Here is a 21,701-nt window from a genome sequence, read left to right on the forward strand (position 1 = left end):
TGAGCCTCATGACGGACTTGGGGTTTTGTATATGCTTATGGTACATATGGGAGAGACACCGTAGTATCGGGAATATGCGGTGGAAATGGAGGCTGGTTTTCAGTTCAGTATTTAGGATTCCAACACTTAGATATAGTTGACATAATAATCTACCTCGTGTATGATTTCCAATCTGACAGAGGCGCCTGATTGATGACTGCTGAATAGACTTGGATATTTGCTATGAGTTGAGAGACTGTATCACGTAGACGGCATTTGTGAGTAAAATCGAAATTTGCGAGCCACAAATACATCGAGAAACGTGCCACCGACTGATAATAGAGGGCATTCGAAGGAGACCAACCTCATTACTTGTCTCTCGTTCATCGGCGCTGTTCCGGGTGCAAGCTGGGGAATGGAAATTACATAGCAAATGAGATTGTGCTTATGAGAAGCAAGAGCGGTACAAATACAGGGAGGATCGGCAATCAAAATGAGAAATGGATCTTATTCCTTGAGTGAGAGACTTACTCGTTGCGTCGTTGCCGAAGTCCCGAACCGTCATGTCATGTAAGTTGAAGTGGGGCCGGTTCTGTTCCGGAGCCGAAAGGCCGGCAACTCGGTGGCGTGAAACGCATATATAGAGAGACCGCCGAAAGTCGCCCAGCTTGTGGCCAAACGAGCAATCGAAGCTTGGCCCTGCAATTGAGGCGACAACAGAACCGCGTTGTCTATCTGCGTTGTTCCATATTGCAGAATAAGAGACGTGAGCATCATATTCCAAATACACACTAAAGATCCCAGTCATTCGGCTTCACAGTAGGTACGAAAGTGGATGTGGATGAGAGCTGTCATCAGACATCAGGCAACTTGGCGCAGAGCTGAATGCCAGATGCAGATGGCGGGGAAAAAGAAGCACTGGATGCTGTGTCACCAGCACCCGACCTCACGGCAGCTCCCCCCACAGGCGAAGGGTTCCGCAGCCCCGGAATTTTCTCGGTAAGGTCCTGTCTTCATCATGGAAGGGCAGGTTGACCGGACCAACCAGACGAGAGGGAAATGATGTTCCTTTGCGTGTCAGCTGGCGGCGGTGGCAGGTTCCCCAGGGCACTTCGGGCGCAAGCTGCAGGTGACCCGGACAGGCGGCAAGTGGGCGACAAAATCGCTTGCCGCTCTATCGGTACCCTCCCTAGCTCGTTTCCTATTGTTTCTGCTTCTTCTATCCCTCTTCCTACTCATCCTTTGAAGAATATTCTCTAATGAATATACAAAAGTCAAGACTAATAGCAGAAATGATAAAAAGAGCGAGACCAAGAACAAGAACATTAGGCATAATAAGCAAGTAAGTAGGCGTTACAATCTTGTTGACTTCCTATTTTGTCACCCACTTGGACGGTTTGCTTCCTTCCCACTGTGGAGCGTTCACCAAGGTACCTTGGTACTCACCTCACAGTGGGGCGGCTGCTTGCGGTCCTGCGGTCCTGCCAGATGGGTGCTGGTCCAATTTGGGAAACCCAACCAACCCCGCCAGCGTCCCACGTCTTCCAACGTCCTTTGATCCGAACAGCAGACAGGCGAGAGGAGGAGATTTGATTTACCATCGGCAATCTAGAGGTCAACCACAAAGTGGACTGGTTTGGTTCCATTCTTTGGCTGGGTTGAGTCGGCCGGCGGCGTTCGGGTGGTTCGGTCCAGGCCGTTGATTTGTTAGCCACTTGCGTTTCCCCGACCGACGCCAGGCTGCTCTATTTTCTTCGTCCGATGCATCTTGGACTTTTGACGAGTTGTGTCTAACTAATTGATAGGTGTCCTCGGGAAGGTGGAAGAGTTTCGTGAAGGAGAGGGGTGCTGGAAGCTGCGCACTGGACAAACATGAGCCTGGCGACTGCGTCAATAACTGATGCCGTTAAACAGGATGATGATTTAAATGGAGTCTGCCGGCATCAACTCGGAGGTCATATCTAGTAGACAGACCAGCGACTAGCCATGCTTCAGTGACAAGCAGCATCGTCATTGCTAGTGTCACCTGAGCGACTATTCTCCAACACGACCGTGAGGGGTTGTTCCTCATTCCCGGAGCAGATATAGCATGAACCAAAGTCGAGCATCATCATTGAACTTGCCCAACTCAACCCGGACTCTTGAAGAAGCGCCGAAATCTATTCTCGACGTTACGAACGACCACTGGGAGACCAGATTTGCTTCTTGTTGCTTCCCGACTCTCGAGCAGCGGGCCACTACCCAAAAGGACTGGCAACTCGGCGACGGAAGAAAACAAGACGAAAAGAAAACCCCCGCACGCCAAACAAACCAACCGGACCCCAACCGCCGCAAAGCGACCCCCAAGGTCCCGAGCCTGACAGACTTTCCGCTGGTCCTGATCGCCGCTATAGTTGCTTGGCTCGCAACTGGGCACATGTCAGTTAGTACACAGTAACTGGACTCAACCCGCATCCACGATCCAGCAAGGTTACAGGTTTCAGACGCAGCAAGGTACGAATACAGGCTCCATCCAGTCTTTCTACCTCTGTGGCCATTCCTGCATCTTATTATCGTCGCCTAAGGGAAGAAAGAGGAGACGAAGCAAGTACCTTGGTACGGAGTATTCGTACATCTTCCTCGCTGGACCCTGGCGCTTTCTCCAATTAATAACTCTAGGTCATCCCGCGGGGGGAACTGAAGTGGACGATTTGTTACCCACAATTCCCGGCTTCCCCTCTTTTCTCTCACCCTCTTCGGCTCCAGTTCTTCTCTTCGACCTCCACTCGTGGAATGCGACTGAGGCTATCTCTCGTGCTTCTCAACCTTGAACCGGCGCAACGTCGATGATCAACCTGAATACCGGCATTCATACAGCTGCTCGGGTTTGTTGAAGAAGTCTACTCCAAAGCGGCTGGGTTATCAGTCTTCGACAACCCACTCATCCATCCACCCATCCAACTTCTTCATCTACCCTAGCCTCCGTGTCTCCCCGGCGTCTTTCACGAGCAAAACCCGCGCCAGCACAACCTTCGCACCGAATCAGTCAGCCGCCAAGCGCATTGGAGGTGTGTCGCAACTCACAACCCACACACACTCCCAATCCTTGTGGGCTGGGCTGGTCTTCCTGTACGGAGTACATACATACACCAAGGTCGCATTAAGCGCATGACAAACCGGTGCTTGATTCGTCCGTCCAACCAGAGCCGTCCATTGCCACGTTGTTGCGGTATTCCCCTTCGCCCGAAAGGCTCACTCACAATCACCAACGCCACGTCCACGACCCCGTGGGGTTCGCAGCCTGAACCGGCTCAGCCAAGCACTTTTCCCCAACCCCAAGTCTACGGATACCAAGACTCCAAGAGTATTACAAGACAAATCATCTGCGACCTGCGCCTGCACCTGTCTGTGGGGCCTGACGTCGGATTTCCAGAAGCGCCCATCGCCTTCATTGCGTCACACACCCTTCACTAACTCACTCATCACTCACTCACTCACTCACTCACCCGGTCATCCTCTTACGCACCCGCACACGCGCACGCTCACACTCTCTTCTTTCCCTCCTTCCGCGCCGCCGCCTTCATCGTAGCCGACAACCCGCTCACTCCCAGTAACGTCGAGTAGCATCCCGGAACTAGTCCTCGCATTCTATTTCCTGCATCCCCGTCATCCTGCCTTGACTCCTCTTCACTTCTCGTGGTCAACCCAGCCCCTTACAGTAGTAGCCTGTGGATACTATTGACAATCCGATTGTTCGAAGTGTAACAAGGTGAGTGACAGGTGCCCATACTGACCTGTGCCTCTGTGTCTCTGCTTGTCCTCGTGCTAGACAGGTCCATCTGACGGATGCCTTCACCGAGGACGACCAGGCAGCATGTCTTGACCAAAGAGCCAGCCATCTCTAACTAAGCTATTGTACAGAAGTCAACTTCAACTTGACAAATCGTCAATCTCGCCCGCAATTTCTTCTCTGCTCCAACTACGTTCAACATCTTCATCTAAAAAGATAACCAGCGGCCGCAAACAGCTGGTTCGACTGCGCCGGTAGGTGACATTGCTTTTCTTTCCCCTGTCTTGCTTCGTCTTTTATCCATAAAGTCTCGGCAGATTACGAAACTGGCCGCACCCATATTATCATTTCGCATCGGGCCTGCGGAGCGAGTTTCACAAGCCAAGCTCCCCTCTGCCTCCCAGGGCCTGACCCAGCCAGCGCGGATTTCCCGAAGTGCCAGTCCCCTCCCCGTTTCCTGTCTTCCGCCAGCCCAATCAAGCGCTTGCTTCCGGCCTTGCGGTACGATGCCTCAAGACCTCTGTTCCACATGTGAAAGGACGTCCTGTTCCCTCGAGATGAGACCCCGGGACCCCAGAGTGAACTGGTATCTGGATGCCAGCCCCATCCTAGTCGTCTTTGTGGGGGGTTCCACTTGATCCCATCTCGTCTGTACTTCGTACCTATCTCATCCGCCTTACAGATGTGCCTCTTTCTCAGTATGCTAGTGCCTACCACCCTGACTTCACTTTGTCAGCCTCTCCCTCTCTCTTCCGAACTTCCTTAGGCCCGTCGATATATCCCTAGTCCATTCCCCTTCCTGTAGCCGAGCTGTCTCCTCTTTTCTCTCTTCCCTCCCTCCCTATCTATTACACTATTCTCAGTCGTCCAGATGTTGTAGCATTGTCTGGTGTAATGCCACCTTTTTGCTTCCAAGACTGCCACTACTTCTACCGCACGGCGCTGCGCGGATTGAACATCAGCACCAACGTCTCGCCTCTCTACGCATAAAGAAAGGACCTACCTTCCGCTAACAACCATGCCCACTCAAGTCAGAATCTTTTCGCGACCTAGGCCACTCGGTGAGACTCTCGAAAAGGCCATTCCTCCTTCCTCGGTTCCACGTTCCATCCCAGACACCTCAGATCTTTGGAGACAAGTCGAACCGTCAAAACCGAAGCAGAGTACAGAAGCCACTCGCTCTATGGCAGTATACACAGACAAGTCCGTCGAGGGCGGTGTCACATTCGCTGCCCAGGAAAAGCTCAAGCATTTGCCTATCCCCGAATTGGAAGCTACCGCGCAAAAGTATCTCACTGCCCTCAAGCCGTTACAGTCTGCGCGAGAACATTCGGAGACCAAGCAGGCGCTACAGGACTTCCTGAAGCACGATGGCCCGGCTTTGCAGGAAAAGCTGAAGACGTACGCACAGGACAAGACGAGTTATATTGAACAATTCTGTAAGCCCATCTGCATCCGTTGGCTCAATCTTGACTGACAATCCATTTTTAAGGGTATGATTCATACCTAAACTTTGATAACCCGGTTGTGCTTAATCTCAACCCGTTTTTCCTGCTGGAAGATGATCCCACTCCTGCAAGAAACAACCAGGTGACCCGAGCGGCATCGCTCGTGGTGTCGGCTCTGGAGTTCGTGAGAGCAGTTCGCAAGGAGGAGTTGCCTCCAGACACGGTGAAAGGCCAGCCTCTTTGCATGTACCAATACTCTAGGCTCTTCGGAACAGCACGTGTACCCACGGAAAATGGATGCCAAATCGAGCAGGACCCGGAGTCAAAGCACATTATTGTCATGTGCCATGGCCAGTTCTACTGGTTCGACGTTTTGGACAACAACAATGATCTCATCATGAGCGAGAAAGATGTTTCCATCAACCTGCAGACCATCATCGACGATGCTGCCCAAACACCGATTCAGGATGCGGCCAAGGGGGCCCTTGGCGTTCTCAGCACGGAGAACCGGAAGATCTGGTCGGGACTGAGAGATGTCCTGACACGGGAGGAAGGTTCAAACAACGCCGACTGCCTGGGCATTGTCGATTCGGCCCTTTTCGTTCTGTGTCTCGACTACACCGAGCCGGTTGACGCCGACGCTCTTTGTGGTAACATGCTGTGCGGCACCAGCTTGGTCGAGAAAGGTGTGCAAATCGGAACCTGCACCAATAGATGGTACGACAAGCTGCAAATCATTGTATGCAAGAACGGTAGCGCCGGAATCAACTTTGAGCACACAGGTGTCGACGGTCACACGGTGCTGCGATTCGCCAGCGATGTGTACACGGACACCATCCTCCGCTTCGCCCGGACCATCAACGGCCAAGCCCCGACCCTCTGGGCCTCCACCAGCCCCGACCCGGCGAAGCGCGATCCGGACAGCTTCGGCGAGGTCAACACAACGCCGCACAAGCTCGAGTGGGACATGAACCCGGAGCTCAGCGTCGCCGTTCGTTTTGCAGAGACCCGTCTCGCCGACCTCATTGAGCAAAATGAGTTCAAGACGCTCGACTTTAAGCACTACGGCAAGAATTTCATGACCTCAATGGGCTTCTCCCCCGACGCCTTTGTGCAGATGGCCTTCCAGGCCGCCTACTACGGGCTCTACGGCCGTGTCGAGTGTACCTACGAACCCGCCATGACCAAGATCTTCCTCCATGGCCGCACCGAGGCCATCCGCAGCGTCTCGGAGGAGTCAGTCAACTTTGTCCAGACGTTTTGGGCTGACAACCCAGCCGAGCACAAGGTCGAGGCCCTGAGGAAGGCGTGCCAGCGACACGTCAACAGCACGCGCGAATGCGCCAAGGCAGAGGGCTGCGATCGCCACCTCTACGCCCTCTTCTGCACCTGGCAGCGCTCCATGGACGATGAGGTCTCCGGCAGCTCCAACGGCTACTCGAGCCCCATCGACGCCCTCTCAGAGCAGGACGTCAGCGAGTCCGCCGTCGGGAGCCCCGGCCGGGATTCGGTGCTCTCCCTCAACGGCGCCGAGCTGCAGTCCTCTTCTACTGGCCGCGCCCGCGGCGACAGCACCAACTCGCGCAACGGCAACAACCAGGCCTCGATGCCACAAATCTTCGCCGACTCGGGCTGGGACAAGCTTAACAACACAATCATGTCGACATCAAACTGCGGCAACCCCTCCCTGCGCCAGTTCGGCTTCGGCCCCACGTCGGGTGACGGCTTCGGCATTGGCTACATCATCAAGGACGAGAGCATCTCCATCTGCGTGTCGAGCAAGCACCGCCAGACAAAACGCTTCGTCGATACGCTTGAGAGCTACCTCCTCGAGGTGCGACGGATCCTCCGCATCACGTCCCGCCGCGGCACCGGCGGTGCGGGCATGGGCGCCGCCAAGCAGACGCGCGCGCGCGAGCTCGATCTCCAGGCGAGGCCGAAGCCGCCGAAGGGGATCAAGTCGCGCGGCCGGCTTATTACCGCGCACGACGCCATCAAGACCTCTGTCGCGAGGTCTTCGACGGGCACGCAGTCGCCTACGGAGGAGAGTGTTACGCTTAGTGAGGATGATGAGCTTGGAGGATGTAAGTTGCTCTTTCATTTCGTTCAAATTCCATTTCAAATAGCTTTTGCTGACACCACATGTGTATAGACGGCTTTTTTGACGCAGGCATGCTTCTCCAAGCACTCAAGGCTCGCGGAGAGAACATGGACCCCGGAGAGACGAAACCCTCTGAGCGCGCGGCAGTACAGGCGCGCCGGAGGGAGATTGGGAAGAAGCTGCGGCTGATTGACTATTAGCGTTGTCTGGATGGACGGGTAGAAGCATCGTGGGACCGTGACTGCGCCGCATCACGGAGAAATGCTGTGGTACTTACTGCGTGTGTGAGCTGATCTGTGTTGGTATACACGTCAGCAGAGCAAGGTCTTTTTGGCCAGTACGAAGCTCGATACTCGTATATTGAAGCGTGTAAATAGGGTATCGAGGAAGAAGTTTACCCCTTTGGATACACAGCGCGCGAAGGAGGGAAGAAATCTACTTAAATTGTGTTTCCAAGTCCCAAGACTATTTCTCACGCAATCGAGTGGCCTCGTGACATTTCGCTACTTCTACACCGTCCATCTGCCTTCTTCAGTAGCCGGCTGTACTCGAGGCATTATAGATCAGCAAGCCAGTCTTGGGCTGATCACCTTGCAAAGGCGCACATACCGCCTCTGGGGAACATGCCTGTGAGATATTTGCGCTTGCTCGAAGGAAGACATTTTCTAATGAGTCTGGATCCAAGTTACTTTCGAGAAGTATTCTTATTCATCCAGCATGTATCCCCTACAGAATATACCTTAAGGAGACGTAGTAGAGAGGTAGCAACAAAGGTAGTTGTCATAAGGAAGGGGAAAGCGATAGTATTAAAGGCGGTTGACATAAGGACGAGAGTAGGGGTAATAACGGAGGTAGTTGTTGTTAGTAAAGTAATACTTATTCGTTGACCGGAATCTTGTTTTGTCGTTGACTCTTAATGCCCTCCTTGGTATCCTAGTCCATAAACGTTGCACGAGACTGCTGTGCCTGCTGCGTGTCGAGTACGATCTTTACACGTGTTGGAACTTTTTGATTCACTCTGTAACGTTACTCCAATCCGGAAGTGTCAAAGGATCAGTTTTTCTCGATTGATCTCAGAACCATGCTCAGATATCATTAAAGACGGAGGGCGAATCAACCTCTCAAAGGCCCGTCAGTCCCCGTCAAAACCAAGAGGTTCATACACATCTCTTTGTAAGATAGCAACCTTCATTAGGATATAAATCATAAAGCCCGAGTCTGGTACAGCCCCAATACACCAAGTTCACCCTGGACGGGCGGCCGGGTGGTCGCTACTGTCTGTGTAGCTAACCAACTCACCGCTTCCACGACGAATAAACTTTCCCAAATAAGATACACAAGATTATACACAGAAACACAAAAGCCTCATGTCGTAACAACGACGATCAAGATTGACAATAGCTTCCACCGCCTCACAAACGCAACTAGGCAAGCTCGTGCATCTGCCCCTTGTGCCCATCGCCACTCGCAGGCGCCTCGTGAATTGTCGGCTGTGGCTGCCCACCACCGCCAAACTGCTGGAAGCCGCCTTGCGGGTGATTCGGGCTGACGGGTCGCGTGCTGAGGCGATTACTGTGCGTTCCCTGAGACATGGCACTGGGGCTCGTCGTGTCCGCGCGATCGGGGACCGCCATGTTACCGCTGTAGTAGGGTTGCTGGTAGCCGCCGCCCTGTTGAGGAGGGGGAGGGGGCGGGGGCGTGCTGCCGTAGTGTTGCTGCGGATATCCGCCCTGGCCATCGTACTTTGGCTCGTAGAAGGAGTGCGTTTGTGTTTGGGCGGCGTACGGTGCCGGCGAGCCTTGGGGCGCCGGAGCGTAGCCCATTGGTGGTGGCTGATGCTGTTGCTGCTGGTTCATCATGGGAGGTTGGCCGTGCGGTCCGGGTCCGGGTTGCTGCTGCGTCTTCTTCTTTTTGCGGAGAATAAAGAAGATTCCAAAGCCGATGAGTGCGATGACGGCGATGCCGCCGATGACGCCTCCGACGATGGCACCGACTGGGGTCGAGGACTTGCTGTTGTTATTGTTGTTGATCCCGCCATTATTATCATTGTCAGGAGAGGTAGTTATAGAGGGCGCGGACACGGAACCACTGGCGGTGCCTGTGATGACTCCGGAGCTGGCTGGCCGGATGACGCTGCTGGATGTGGTGTCGTCTGTCAGGGCGAGCGGTGTCCAGTTGCGCGCCGGTCCGCCGGCGTAAGTGGTCGTCGCGGCTTGCGGGGTCGAGATATCTGCCGTATTACACCAGTAGTCAAAGATGCCGTCTGCGAAGGAGATGGTGTTGCAGTATGGTCGAGCAGTGTTGGTACTGAACACGATATTAGTCTTTTAGAGTACTCATCACGTCTGGAGAAAGAACCATCTTCGAGATCATACATACCATTTCAAGGTGAAGCGATCAACAAGACAGCCACCATCACAGAGACTAGACGACGAGACCTGTTTAGAATCGTAGCATGTCCGCCGGGCACCACAATCACTGGCGTCACAACAGGCAACTCGGCCAGGGGTATTTCTGTTCACCGATGTGAAGAAGATGCAGCTGGCGGCGGTCCCGCATGTGTATGCCGCGCCGGCACGCCCAGAGATGTAGCCACAAGTGTTATCTGGCGCAACGAGGACTGTGGTTGTTGTTGTTGATGCTTGCCTTTTCCTCAAGTCAGCGTAAGCGGGGGCCTTGGTCGGCTGAGGGCTGAATTGGTCGAGAGGAAAGTTGAATGAAGTGGTAGCCTGGGGGAGTTCGTAGATCTTGGCATTGGCAAGGCTTGAGAGAGCCGCCAAACCAGCGAGGGACTTGGATTTGTTCACCATGTTGATTGAACTTTGAACAGGTTTAATGAGACTGGCGAGGACTCGATCTACAGTATTGTGCGTCAAGTTGACTCGAGGGAGACCAAACAAGACAGGAGAGAAGGGGAACATCACTCGTAGAGCGGATGGGCTAAATGTCTTGGTTATAAACCTAGCCAGCCCTCTTTGTATTCCCGTATCTGTTTCCATCGTTGTTGTTCCACAAAGGGCGCTCTCGGGGCACTGACCCAAGGTACGAGTTGTCTTGATAGTGAGCTATGAGGTGTAAGCACCGCCCGGGACCGGTTCATGCTCGGATTGACTTCAACAGCAGATCCGCGAATTGCTCAGCCCTAGACTAGCTAGAGAGCTTAGTTTTCTGGTAGGATGGGCTAGTCAGGCATCTGGGGTCTAACCAGGCCAATTGTAGAAGAGATAGATCATTGTGGCTTGCCAAAGCTGAATAACAAGAGTGCTTTTAGCGTGGACGGAAAGAGAGGAACAAAAGCCACTGGGGCTGCTGCACCAAGAATGAGCAGGAAGAGAATGGCGGGGGTGGAGACAAAGACATGGCAGGAGAATAGAAGCTGGGACAAAGTGTTGTTGCGCAGGGAGGATAAGACGTCCCAGAAATAGCAGATTATTCGGTCCTTGGGAAGATACTTCACCACAGAGTGTAGCCAAAATGTAGCACAAAAAGACTTGCTGCAAGCGCCGCCGAATTGATAAGACTCGGATGAGGGATTGGCGGCTGTCGTGCAAGTCTGGAAGCTATGGCAATATTGTTGCCTAGATCTAGGGTCTTCTCAAAGAGCATATGACGAACCCTGATAAATGGGCCAGTGGGGTCTTGTTCCCTCCCAAGAGGACGCCGAAGGTGAAGATCGGATCCTTCCTCGCTGGAACCGAGAGTGCCATAAGCATCATACCTTGCCGTTGGAAGTCAGGTTTCCCGTTGTTAGCGTGTTGATTGAGGACTATCCGGCGTGTGAGTCTGGCGCCCTTAGGCCATCGCGGACTAGCTTTCGACGAAGGTATGCTGCACTAGTCCTCTCTCGCATTTGCTAATTAGACAAGACCACCGCCTGAAAGCAGGCTTCAGCCTCGGGCCTGTGCTTGTTTCCCTAGGTCAGGTTTAGATGGGAAAACGTCCCCATAGCTCAATTGATTTCGGAATCAGTAGCTAATATGCGACTCTCTGGTCTTTTTCGTTGCCTTGTGCTTGTTTGTTCAAATTGCGAAAGCGGATAGCTAGCGGCTCCCGCCTGAACACCATCGGTGCTACAAGATATATGCTCCGTCTGCCATCTGTTCCCAAAGCGGGCGTGCGAAAGAACGTGTGAAGAACGATCAAAACAACAAGTCTTGCCAATCGAGGATGTCTACCGAGAATTTGGACAGGTTGGCCGGAATTTTAGTGGCTAAAATGGCACCATGGCTAGGCAAACCGTTGAGAGGCACAGAATACTGTTAGAGAGATGCTGCGGGAAAGTCTACAAGAGGTGCAACGAAAGAGGAGGCGTGAACCCTCTGCTGGCCTCCTGCAAAGCTCTTATCGACACATTGCTTAAAGCTCGTTGATGTTGGGAACATACACCCATGGCGCCGACATATATGCCTTTCCTCTGCAATGACAACTGCCATCATTACTTCATCGTAAAGGGTCTCACGCTGTGAATTGATAAGCCCTTTTCGGCGGTCAGGTTGAATCGCAAAGCAAGCTCTCAGCTGCTGCCATCTAGCACATCGCCGCCCAAGCATCGAGGGCAAAGACACCTCCCCGCCTGAATTCGATTCCATACTAAGTAGTGGTCTTGAGGCAATACTATAACATAGTGTCAGAAATCTACCTGGTGGTTATGCAGGTGTCCTGCTGCTTCTTTGGTGATCGCTGTGGGAATCGAACCCACACTCCGCAGAGCTGCCAAAGCGACCTTTGAGGCCGAAGTCTAAGGAAGTGGCCCCATTGTAAGATGGAGATCGTCCATCATGGAAGATTTACATAGCTTACTATGGAAAGAGGGAAGAAGGTGGTTACCCATGGGGAGGTTGGAGGTGAAGAAGGGGTAACACCTTGAGGGAGGGAGATAAAGCAGGTTATAAGCTCGGGTAGAATGTAGATGAGAATATTTTCAGAGTCATACTGCTGTTGCTCAGTCGTCTTACTGAGGCACAGGCATATCAGGATCAAGTACCTCATAAGTATGGTTGACACTCTCGGCAAGCAGTACATCCTCCTCCTTCTCCTAGCGTGCTGGGGTCTTGTCAACCTCGTACGCCACGAGTATGGGTAACAGTGAGTGTAGCATTCGTCGCGACTAGGTTTGACGACCGGGGCAAGAGTAGGGATAACGACAACGGCAAGAGTGAGGTTGACAACGGCGGTGAAAGTAGGGTTGGCGGTAGCGGCAGCTCGACTCCGTAGCTGACGCTGTGTATTGATCAAGGTAGTATGGAGAAGAGACAACGGGATCGATGTACACTTACATTTGATGGACGTATCTTTTTCAATTTCTCCATAGTGACCATTCGACCGAAAAGTTCAAACCCGGGCGGTAGTACTTCGAGTGCCACGGGGCAGGCAGGCCTAGTTGCGAACACCACGTTGACGACTCCGCCGTGCCTTAATGCTCGAAACCTCGGGTTGATTGGAGACAACCAGTCAAAGACAACGTCACTAGTAGCCGCGCGCGCGACAACAGTCCCAAAAATTGCCTCCACTGTGTCGTAATCGTCAGTGAGATCGGCATTCGTCAACGTCAGAACTTTTCTGCGCTCGAGGCCCGTTGAGGCTGTGGAAAGCTTGGGCGTCGAGGGGTCTGTTATTCGAGGCCATTCACATCATATTAATGTGATCATGTTAGTCTTTAACGATAGCTTGAGGAGTTCAGCGCTTACTTCCCTGTCGACTAGATTCCGATCAACAGCGTTGGCTTGATGGTGTGATTTTCGAACCGAAAACCAACGTTACGAGTGCAGGATGTGTTGTAGAAGTAGAAGTAGAAGTAGAAGAATGAAGTCGAATATAAGCAGGGTGAAGTCCATGTCATCGTCGTCGATGGAATCTGTGGGAGAGGGGAGAAGGGGAAGATGCGCAGGGCAGAGGCCGTTCCTTCTGCTGAATGTAGACTTTGTCATTGAGTCGCGGGCCACCTACTACCCACCTTCCACCTACCTTACATACTACGGTGTTGCTATTAATTTGACGGCAGGTGCGCCCCTCCGTCTTAAATCTTGGACTGATATGGCAGATGAATAGCCTTCTTCAGTTGGGATTGACGAGAGTCAGAGGAAATTCGCCATCAATAATTCGCGTCAAAGAGAAAAGGAAACCGGTCCTATTTGCATACGTATTGACCATATAGATTGCTGAAGCAAAGTCCATGTAGCCAACAGAGCAAAATTCGCAGATATCCCATTCCAAAACATCAGTAGAAGGTACCTCTGCCGTGCGTCCCCCTTTCTGGGTAGGTAGGAAGGCAGGCGGGCGCTTGATTGGAAGACAACTTCCGCTTAGATAGTGCGCTATTGCTTGACGTCCCTCAGTGGCTCGCTGGAGGGCAAGGATGCTTTGCGATTGGAAGATAGCTCTTCCTCTAACCGCTTTCAAACCTCGCCCCTCTAATCTCTGTACTCCACTGTTAAGGTTCCATTGTATCCGTCGGGTCGATTGTCTCTCTGCACCGACATAAGGTAGCCCACCGATGGATCCCTCCAAGTCTAGGGCCTCGAATCGAACCGAGAACGAGGCACCAGGCGTAGTCAGAGTTGGCGATGAGGCGATGAAGACCTTTCTTATTGACTAGTATACCAGCCTTAGTTGCATACCTATGAGGCTTGTTGGCTGGGCATGCTATGATTCGCCATTGTCAGCGTTGTCTGGGTTGCCCAGGCGTCTTGCCTACAGTATTGCCAAATTTGTGGTGCCGTTTCTTTGGCACAAAAAACATGAATCATTCACATGAATTAATTCATTATACTGAATGGAAAGCAACCATTTATCAGTCTCTGGGAGTCGGTGTCATATGTGAGAGGGCCTATACCTCTCAATCACGATACTGATTAGCTACTACGGCAGAATAGTGACATGCTGGTGACTGTGCTGGCACCAATGAACCCAGCCTGAGACAGGATCTCAAATCATCAGAACTATATAATTAAGCAACGCTTTGTTAAAGCTATTGATAATCAAGTACCAAAGACGTTTGTGGGAGAAAAAGGCAAGGATGAGGAGATGGTCTAACTTCAAATTGGGCTTGAAAATCTGCCCGCCGTCCCCAATGAACATGCTTCCGTCGCTCTCAAGCTAGATATGCCGGGATCTTAGAGATGGGATAGCCTACCTGCTGTGTTCAACATTTTGGATTGCAAGAACTTTTACCGCTTGAGTCCTTTTCCCATGTGCAAACTAATTCCACCATGCAAGCAATCCCGCTTCTTCATCCATACTTCGAGGTCTGACACCCTTCTCCCTCTTTTTGTGAGCACTACCCATCTTCCTCCACGGGTTATACCCTTAGACTTCGGCCTTCAAGCGTCGTTTTTGCTTCGGTAGCTGGCGTCTCTGTCATCGTTGTCCTGCGTGAGCATGATGATGATACCTGGGAACGGACTTGAGTCCCAAGCGATGTCATTGAAATAATGACCGACCCAGCACCCGAGTCGGGCCATCCAGAGACGCATTATATCAGACCCGTCTTCTACTTGCGTGCTGACAGGCTATCGACAACGGCAGATATATAAGAAGTCTATGTCAATGCCCAAGCATGACTAAGTAAAGGTGCTGTCAGCCCCGCGGTGGACGTTAAACTCGAACACTTCGCGGGCGTGAGAGCGGACACAGCCCGCCTCCCCATACACTCAAAATAATGCAATTGGGATCAGTTATAAGATAATAGTGAAAGTTTAAAAAGAATGCATGTCGCAAAAAGGGATTGGTTGCTTTAACTGCTTAAGTCATTTGGCGATTTTGACTCTATGCCAGTGCCAGCAGATCTCAACCAGTGGGCGTGATGACATAATCAACAATGACCACCATCAGGTACGTACCTAGCCGAGGGAATCATCAACCTCTCTCCATTGGCTCTGTCTTTGTGATGATGGCGTGCATCAATACCTTCCATACATGTAGGTGAATACGCGCTCGTTTGCAAGATCAATCCTGGCCATAACTTCCCATTCCGTGTAACTGACACGCTACGACAAGAAGCAGCGACGCGGCCTTGGCGATCAGATCTTATCAAACATTTCACTTCAACTGATTCGACTGGCCGAACACCTCATAATGGCTCTCAAGCTCCTGTGACGATTCTTGTTCACATCTCACTCACCAGGCCTTACCATCGCAAGACATCAACTCTTCAGAACACATCGGAGACAGGAGACTTCAAAGAGAATATAGAGGCTATTCGACAATCCATGCCGCCGGACTCTCTTCACATGCCATGTCCGACCTGCTCCAACTGATACCTGACTTCCCTGTTAGGCAGTTTGCTGGACTGTTGCAGGCTCTGGAACGCCATCAGCTTTCCGTCACAGATTTACTAACTCAGGATGTCGTTGACATAGGCAAGCGCACTCAACTGCCTTTGCTTGACATCAAAAGACTTTGCGCTGCCGTCGTCGATGCCCTCCATCGCGACTTTGGCTCTGCCAACGAGCCGCCAAAGGCTAGCCGGTTTCTCAAGCGCTCTCTGACGGATCTTGAGAATCAATGGTCTACCATTAGCACTCTAGACGACTCTCTTGACCGAGCTTTGGGGGGAGGAATCCCAGCCGGCTATGTGACCGAGATCACGGGCGAAAGCGGCGCTGGAAAAACGCAATTTCTGCTATCCTTATTGCTGGCCGTTCAATTGCCGCCGCCGTATGGCTTAGGGCGCCCGGCCATATACATCACAACAGAGGCACAGTTGTCCACCAAGCGTCTATCGCAAATACTGTCATCCAATCCGCGGTTCGCAGACCTCTCACCGGAAGACAAGCCGTCTCTAGACGGTATCCTCAGTACTTCGACACCTGACCTTGAGTCACAGGAGCACATTCTCCAATTTCAAGTCCCCGTAGAAGTTGAGAGGCGGAATACTGGACTCATCGTCTTGGACTCTGTCGCCTCTAACTATCGAGCCGAATTTGAGCGAGGGGCTCTTGGTAATCATGGGTCAAATATGGGAGCCCGAAGCAACGAACTCACGCGACTTGGAGCCTTGCTTAGAGAGCTGGCCCAAACATACAACTTGGCTGTTGTTGTCGCCAACCAAGTCGCGGATCGCTTCTCCAGTCCTTTTGCGCCCGTGGCGACTCCTAGAGCGGCGCCCACGGCCGCTGCTCCGAGTTTCACTCAGGAAAGTCCACTGGCATCGCGGAGCAGAGGGCTGAGAGCTTTCTCACCGTCGGCGGTCGAACCGACATCGTCCATAGCTGAGCATGTTCGTTCTAGTATGCCTGAACCTCCCGGTCTGGATGACTTCGGCCCGCCTGCGCCTCCCGCGCTCGCATTTGACCACCAGCAACGGTGGTTCACGGGATGGGGCGACGATCCGTTTGCAGACTATGGGCTCAAGACGCCCAGTCTAGGTCTTGTGTGGTCAACACAGATTGCGTGCCGCATCGCGCTTTTCAAGAAGCCCGTGTATGGAGTGCATCGGCACATAGAAGATGAAGCCGATGATCGGGGCATGCCGGCGCTCAAGAACTGGCGACGATGGATGAAAGTGGTCTTCGCTCCTCACTCGAGAGCTACGGGGCAGGGTTTGGATGGCGCTGTCGAGTTTTCAGTGACCATGGCTGGACTGAAAGCTGTGACCAAAAAAGAAGCCGATGACAACTGAAGCGGCAGCTTCTTTACAGACTTCAATATCATGAGTAGTTTCTCTAGAAGAGGAAAATTGACTGATCGGCAGTCAAAATCGACAATCTTACTACCGGCAGAGATAAAATTGTCACGTTGATGCCTGCTTGTCATCATCATTCATCATTTGAGGCCACTCAATAGTAGTGTTGCCATCATTATCTTACAAAGCAATGGAAGTAGAAGGTGGTGCGAAGTAATAAGTCAAGGGCAGTTAGGACTCCTATCTAGTGAACTAACTTTCAGGAGGGAAGGACAAAGAGATTCATCACCTTTGGGGCTGGCAGTGCTACTTTGGAGTTCCTTTCTGACAATCATCAACCGTGTCATATATCAAAAGGGAATGGAGAGTCAGCCAAGGTCTGCACGTGTTAGTAGATATGCGGGATGAGTGAGGTTGAAGACCTGAAAAGCTCCACATGAACCGCAGAATGTGGTGTCTTGGCACCAACGGCCTCACCCCCAGATAAAGGGATACCTGTCAAGGTCACTGCTCTGGGGATACCCGTATTGCCCAAAACTTGCTTTATGTGGCAATGGCTCATGGAGCAAGGGTATTAGGAGATGATAGAACCGGAATTGATGGTAAGAAACGAAACAAGCTTTCCAACGTTGAAAGAGCCCCCAGATCAGATACTACCCGACATTTTGAAAGGAAACTTTCTCGCCGCAGGTCGCAGCTGCTGGCGGAGGCGTTTCATGGAAGACAAATAGCACTTGACCCCCTGATATTAAGGACTGCAGGAACGAGGACGGACCCCGGCACCTGCTTACGTACTGCATCCGGAATCCGATGTCCCAGAAGTAGTGTGGAGGCGCAGACACCCGACCTGGAGGACGCCACTGGATAAGGACAGGCTCAACATGTCGTCCCTGCCTTGCTTGTGTGCCAGGAGCCTGCCTCCCCAAGGTCACAGAGGTGTCTGAACAGCCCCACTGGAGCCGGTCCAGAACACTAAAAAGACGTATCACGTGCTTGATCCCGTGCTGTACTAGCCTCTCCAAAGAGTTTCATTCGTCGGTGACATCTGACTGCCCAGGTCGACGTGGGTCCTTTTGTTCCTCCCGCCAGGCGGTAACCCACTGGACACTGCACTGGACACAGGACTCTGGGCACAGGACACCGAGCACTAAGGTAATCAGAGACTGGCACCTGACTGGTACTCTGTACACCGCGCTAGAAGCCTTGACGTAGCAGCAGCCTGCATTTACTCCGTCCGACTCCTACCACCTCACTTGACCTGTCCTGACTCTGGCTTTGTTGCTTTCACAACCTGGAACCTCAACACGACACCACCGAAATCCATCAACCTCCCAACACCTACACAACGTCCATATAATCGCCCAGCGCGCCTATATCCGCCGCGTCTCTCGATCCCTACCAGCCTTGATCAGATCCCCGGCTATTCACAATGAACCCCGAGTAGTACGTTGCCTCCTCCGCCTCCTCCGCCTCCTTGCCTTGCGAAACGAGGAATCCTCGGGAGTCGCCGCTAAGCTGACCTTGTTCTCTCTCACAGAGTCCCCCCCCCTCATCGATGTCGTCTTTTCGATCTTTTCGCTGCCATGGCGCGCAAAGCGCGAAAATCGCCGATATGATTTAGGTTCCACATCGATACTGACCCGACGCCAGGTACGACTACCTCTTCAAGCTTCTCCTCATCGGTGATTCCGGTGTTGGAAAGTCTTGCCTTCTGTTGCGATTCGCCGACGACACATACACCGAGTCCTACATCTCCACCATCGGTGTCGACTTTGTATGAAATCCCCCACTCTGCCGATGCCGACCGATCGGCTACTGACGATAAACCTTAGAAAATCCGCACGATAGAGCTCGATGGAAAGACGGTGAAGCTGCAAATCGTGAGTTGATCCTGGCGGAGAATGTTGTCGAGGAAATGAGGCTGTCGCAAATGCTGACATTTTTATCTACTTGGTAGTGGGATACTGCCGGTCAGGAGCGTTTCCGCACCATCACTTCCTCCTACTACCGTGGTGCCCACGGCATCTGCGTCGTCTACGATGTCACCGACATGGACTCTTTCAACAACGTCAAGCAATGGCTCCAGGAGATCGACAGATACGCCACCGAGGGTGTCAACAAGCTGCTCGTTGGCAACAAGAGCGATATGTCCGACAAGAAGGTTGTCGAGTACACCGTCGCCAAGGTCAGATTACCCCCGCCGGCTGTTGATGCGACACATTGCCCGACAACTCCCACTCGGACTGTAAAGTTCTTTATTTTGACCATCTGTTTGCTAACCCTCCAATAGGAATTTGCCGACAGCTTGGGCATTCCCTTCCTTGAAACCTCTGCAAAGAACGCCAGCAACGTCGAGCAGGCTTTCCTGACCATGGCCCGCCAGATCAAGGAGCGCATGGGTAGCACGACCGCGAACAACACGAAACCCTCCGTACAGGTTGGCCCCGGCCACGGTGTCTCCTCGAACTCGGGAGGTGGCTGCTGCTAAATGTATCGTCCCTGATTTCTACGAAGCCCGCTTTCCTTACCTGTGTTCTATGGCATTTTACGGATTTTTCTCGGCGGAGGGGATACAGCTGGGCAGAATGGGCGAGGAAGGGAATGCACAGCTCATGACGGTGTAGGGATCACATTTTGGCTCGGACGATGCTGTGTCGTTCGCTTTTCTCTCCTTCCGCGCAAAGGCTGCTTTCCATACTTCTACGCATAGATGAGTGTTGATTTGGTTCGTCCCAGCTCCTTCGCACTGCACACACACAATCGACACAAGATACCTCTGTAACTGGACCCATGGCGTTGTTCACGGCAAACGACAAGGCTCCTGGTGCCTGACGGCAATTCAGAAGCCAGACTCTGGGGCGTTCGGTGGGAGACTTCTAGGGATCTCACTGAGCGCAGAGAGAATAACAAGGTCAACTCGATGTGTATTACAAGCGTAGGCTTTGTTTTGCCGGCGTATCGTGTGCTTTGCAATCAAGCTTGGTTGGCCGGGGGGCGAGCACATAGGCAACGCAGCGGGCCGTACGTATGGGTGTCTGCGCGTTTGTTCCCAGCCACATGTCTTCTCTTTTTTTGTTTCCAATCCTTGGCGGCTGCTGCTTTTCTGGTAGATAGGGTCGAAGTAATGGGCAAGTGACGTTTTCCTTCTTGATATTGTGGCAATCGAGGGTGATGATTCCGTTTGTTTCCCAGTTCGTGAAAAGCATCCCGCGTGAGGTCTCAGCCTGAACCAATCTAGGCGTTTGCCAACCTAGTCAACGAGCATTTGCATGTCGAACAAGAGTATGATGGGCGGCGCATACGAGGGTTTCGGATCGACCGGTCATCGGGCTCGCCTCGCGTTCGACTGTTTGCTCCGTTCTTCCACCTTCTTGGGTACCTAGGCAGTTGTACTACAACATAGCGTTAGATTTTACTCTTTACGAATCACTTGGAAGTCAAACCAGGAATCGAACCTACTCCCCAAAGTTAACATAATTGGTTTCCTACCATATATTTCAATCAGTATCCCTTTCACTACTCATATCACAAGTACTGCCCTTTCGCATCAAAATTGTTCTTGTAGACATAGGAGAATATATTCTAACAGATATTGAATGGGTGTGGCCCATGATGAAGTGCGGAGAGAAGGTGTTACCCTTCAAGGAGGTAGCAAGTGAAGAAGGGCTGGGGACGGGTCACGGGACAAGTACTTTGCCCGGGCGTCTTTCCAGCTCTCCGCTTTGGTATCCTTCAAGCGGAGAAGTGCCATGAAATACAGAAATCGTGCAGCCGGTCGCTTGTCGTTGAGGAATACCGATTCTCTGTCCTGAAGATGTATGTCTGGCTCTGCGAGGTCTATCCCCACCAGGCGTGAGAGTTACGTCGTGAAGGGAGTCCACCTTCTATGCCCTTGTCGAGGATGTCGATCTTCCATCGTTTGAGTGGCTTTTTGACTAGCTTGTAATGGTTGAACCAATACTGGATCAGCGTCGAAAGTAAAAGTGAATTCGCCGGCCCGCTCAATTCACCCGTTCTCTCACGGAAAAGGTGATCCAAGATCTCATGAGGTACGTTCGAGGAATACGGCACAATGTTCGCAGCGGCATAGCGCTGAGGCAGGGGTTGAGCATGCTCGTCGTCTGGTGTTTCTCCTAGATGCATCCACGAGCCGGTGGCGTGACACCAGCGGTGTTCGTAGGATTCGGCCAAAAAGTTTGCCATATCGGTTTCCGTCCTGGAGATTTCTGCGGATGTTTCTCGAAGAGCCGAGAGATCTTCTTCGATTTGGCAGATCTTGTAGTTCAGATCGAGCCCACCGAGACGCGCCATCGGCACATCGATGCCGTCTACCTTGAGGCGAGAAAGCTCTGGTCCCTCGATGTCTTTGAACTCGTCGAGTATCTTGTCCAAGTGTACCGAGGTTTGACGGGTTTTTTTCTAGATCCTGAGACAATCGGGCAATCTCAGAGTGCTGTTGGATGCGGTGTGGGATGTCGTTGTCAGAGGGGGTACCCGCCGGTATGATGTCCTCGCCGAGGTCGTTACAATCTCCTAGTTGGCTCATCTTGTTGGTCTCGTCTTAAGTGTTGGATGATGAGTATTGGATGATGGATATCGGTTGTTGAATGTTTGGCTGATTCTCAGGGGGGAGGGAGAGACTTCGGGGTCTTGAATGCGGGCAAAGGGCAAATGGAGATGGATCTATGGCGATTTTTGGAGGCGGCATATTGGGTTTTGTGGTTTCCCTCGACTTCCAAGTATCTTGTTATCAAAGAAAATGAACTCTTTGTGAGTCAGAAG

The 21,701-nt window shown here is 52.2% G+C and overlaps 8 protein-coding genes across 8 annotated transcripts; 5 read left to right on the plus strand and 3 right to left on the minus strand.

Annotated features, from left to right (window-relative positions):
- Positions 1–2,068: 2,068 nt before the first annotated feature.
- CLUP02_01074 (uncharacterized protein) lies at positions 2,069–3,432 on the plus strand (the record flags this gene model as incomplete). Its single annotated transcript, XM_049280116.1, has 4 exons — positions 2,069–2,353; positions 2,403–2,508; positions 2,763–3,026; positions 3,113–3,432. The coding sequence occupies 4 exons, from the start codon at positions 2,069–2,071 to the stop codon at positions 3,430–3,432; spliced, it is 975 nt and encodes a 324-aa protein (XP_049136073.1).
- Positions 3,433–4,305: 873 nt separating this feature from the next.
- Positions 4,306–4,738, plus strand: CLUP02_01075 (uncharacterized protein; the record flags this gene model as incomplete). The annotated part of the gene is made up of 3 exons (XM_049280117.1): positions 4,306–4,368; positions 4,431–4,479; positions 4,554–4,738. The coding sequence occupies 3 exons, from the start codon at positions 4,306–4,308 to the stop codon at positions 4,736–4,738; spliced, it is 297 nt and encodes a 98-aa protein (XP_049136074.1).
- A 28-nt stretch (positions 4,739–4,766) lies between these two features.
- Positions 4,767–7,497, plus strand: CLUP02_01076 (choline/Carnitine O-acyltransferase; the record flags this gene model as incomplete). The annotated part of the gene is made up of 3 exons (XM_049280118.1): positions 4,767–5,187; positions 5,241–7,280; positions 7,349–7,497. 3 exons carry the CDS (start codon positions 4,767–4,769, stop codon positions 7,495–7,497), a joined length of 2,610 nt encoding a protein of 869 aa, XP_049136075.1.
- A 1,224-nt stretch (positions 7,498–8,721) lies between these two features.
- CLUP02_01077 (uncharacterized protein) lies at positions 8,722–10,218 on the minus strand (the record flags this gene model as incomplete). Its single annotated transcript, XM_049280119.1, has 2 exons — positions 8,722–9,604; positions 9,677–10,218. 2 exons carry the CDS (start codon positions 10,216–10,218, stop codon positions 8,722–8,724), a joined length of 1,425 nt encoding a protein of 474 aa, XP_049136076.1.
- Positions 10,219–11,887: 1,669 nt separating this feature from the next.
- CLUP02_01078 (uncharacterized protein) lies at positions 11,888–13,136 on the minus strand (the record flags this gene model as incomplete). Its single annotated transcript, XM_049280120.1, has 4 exons — positions 11,888–11,911; positions 12,098–12,517; positions 12,574–12,905; positions 13,058–13,136. The coding sequence occupies 4 exons, from the start codon at positions 13,134–13,136 to the stop codon at positions 11,888–11,890; spliced, it is 855 nt and encodes a 284-aa protein (XP_049136077.1).
- Positions 13,137–15,530: 2,394 nt separating this feature from the next.
- On the plus strand, positions 15,531–16,916 carry CLUP02_01079 (DNA repair protein RAD57; the record flags this gene model as incomplete). The annotated part of the gene is made up of 1 exon (XM_049280121.1): positions 15,531–16,916. One exon carries the CDS (start codon positions 15,531–15,533, stop codon positions 16,914–16,916), a length of 1,386 nt encoding a protein of 461 aa, XP_049136078.1.
- Positions 16,917–18,348: 1,432 nt separating this feature from the next.
- CLUP02_01080 (uncharacterized protein) lies at positions 18,349–18,540 on the plus strand (the record flags this gene model as incomplete). The annotated part of the gene is made up of 2 exons (XM_049280122.1): positions 18,349–18,362; positions 18,459–18,540. 2 exons carry the CDS (start codon positions 18,349–18,351, stop codon positions 18,538–18,540), a joined length of 96 nt encoding a protein of 31 aa, XP_049136079.1.
- A 2,216-nt stretch (positions 18,541–20,756) lies between these two features.
- CLUP02_01081 (uncharacterized protein) lies at positions 20,757–21,465 on the minus strand (the record flags this gene model as incomplete). Its single annotated transcript, XM_049280123.1, has 2 exons — positions 20,757–21,283; positions 21,414–21,465. 2 exons carry the CDS (start codon positions 21,463–21,465, stop codon positions 20,757–20,759), a joined length of 579 nt encoding a protein of 192 aa, XP_049136080.1.
- Positions 21,466–21,701: the final 236 nt, after the last annotated feature.

This window comes from Colletotrichum lupini, chromosome 1 (assembly GCF_023278565.1).
Source record: "Colletotrichum lupini chromosome 1, complete sequence".
Classification (NCBI taxonomy): Eukaryota; Fungi; Ascomycota; class Sordariomycetes; order Glomerellales; family Glomerellaceae; genus Colletotrichum; species Colletotrichum lupini.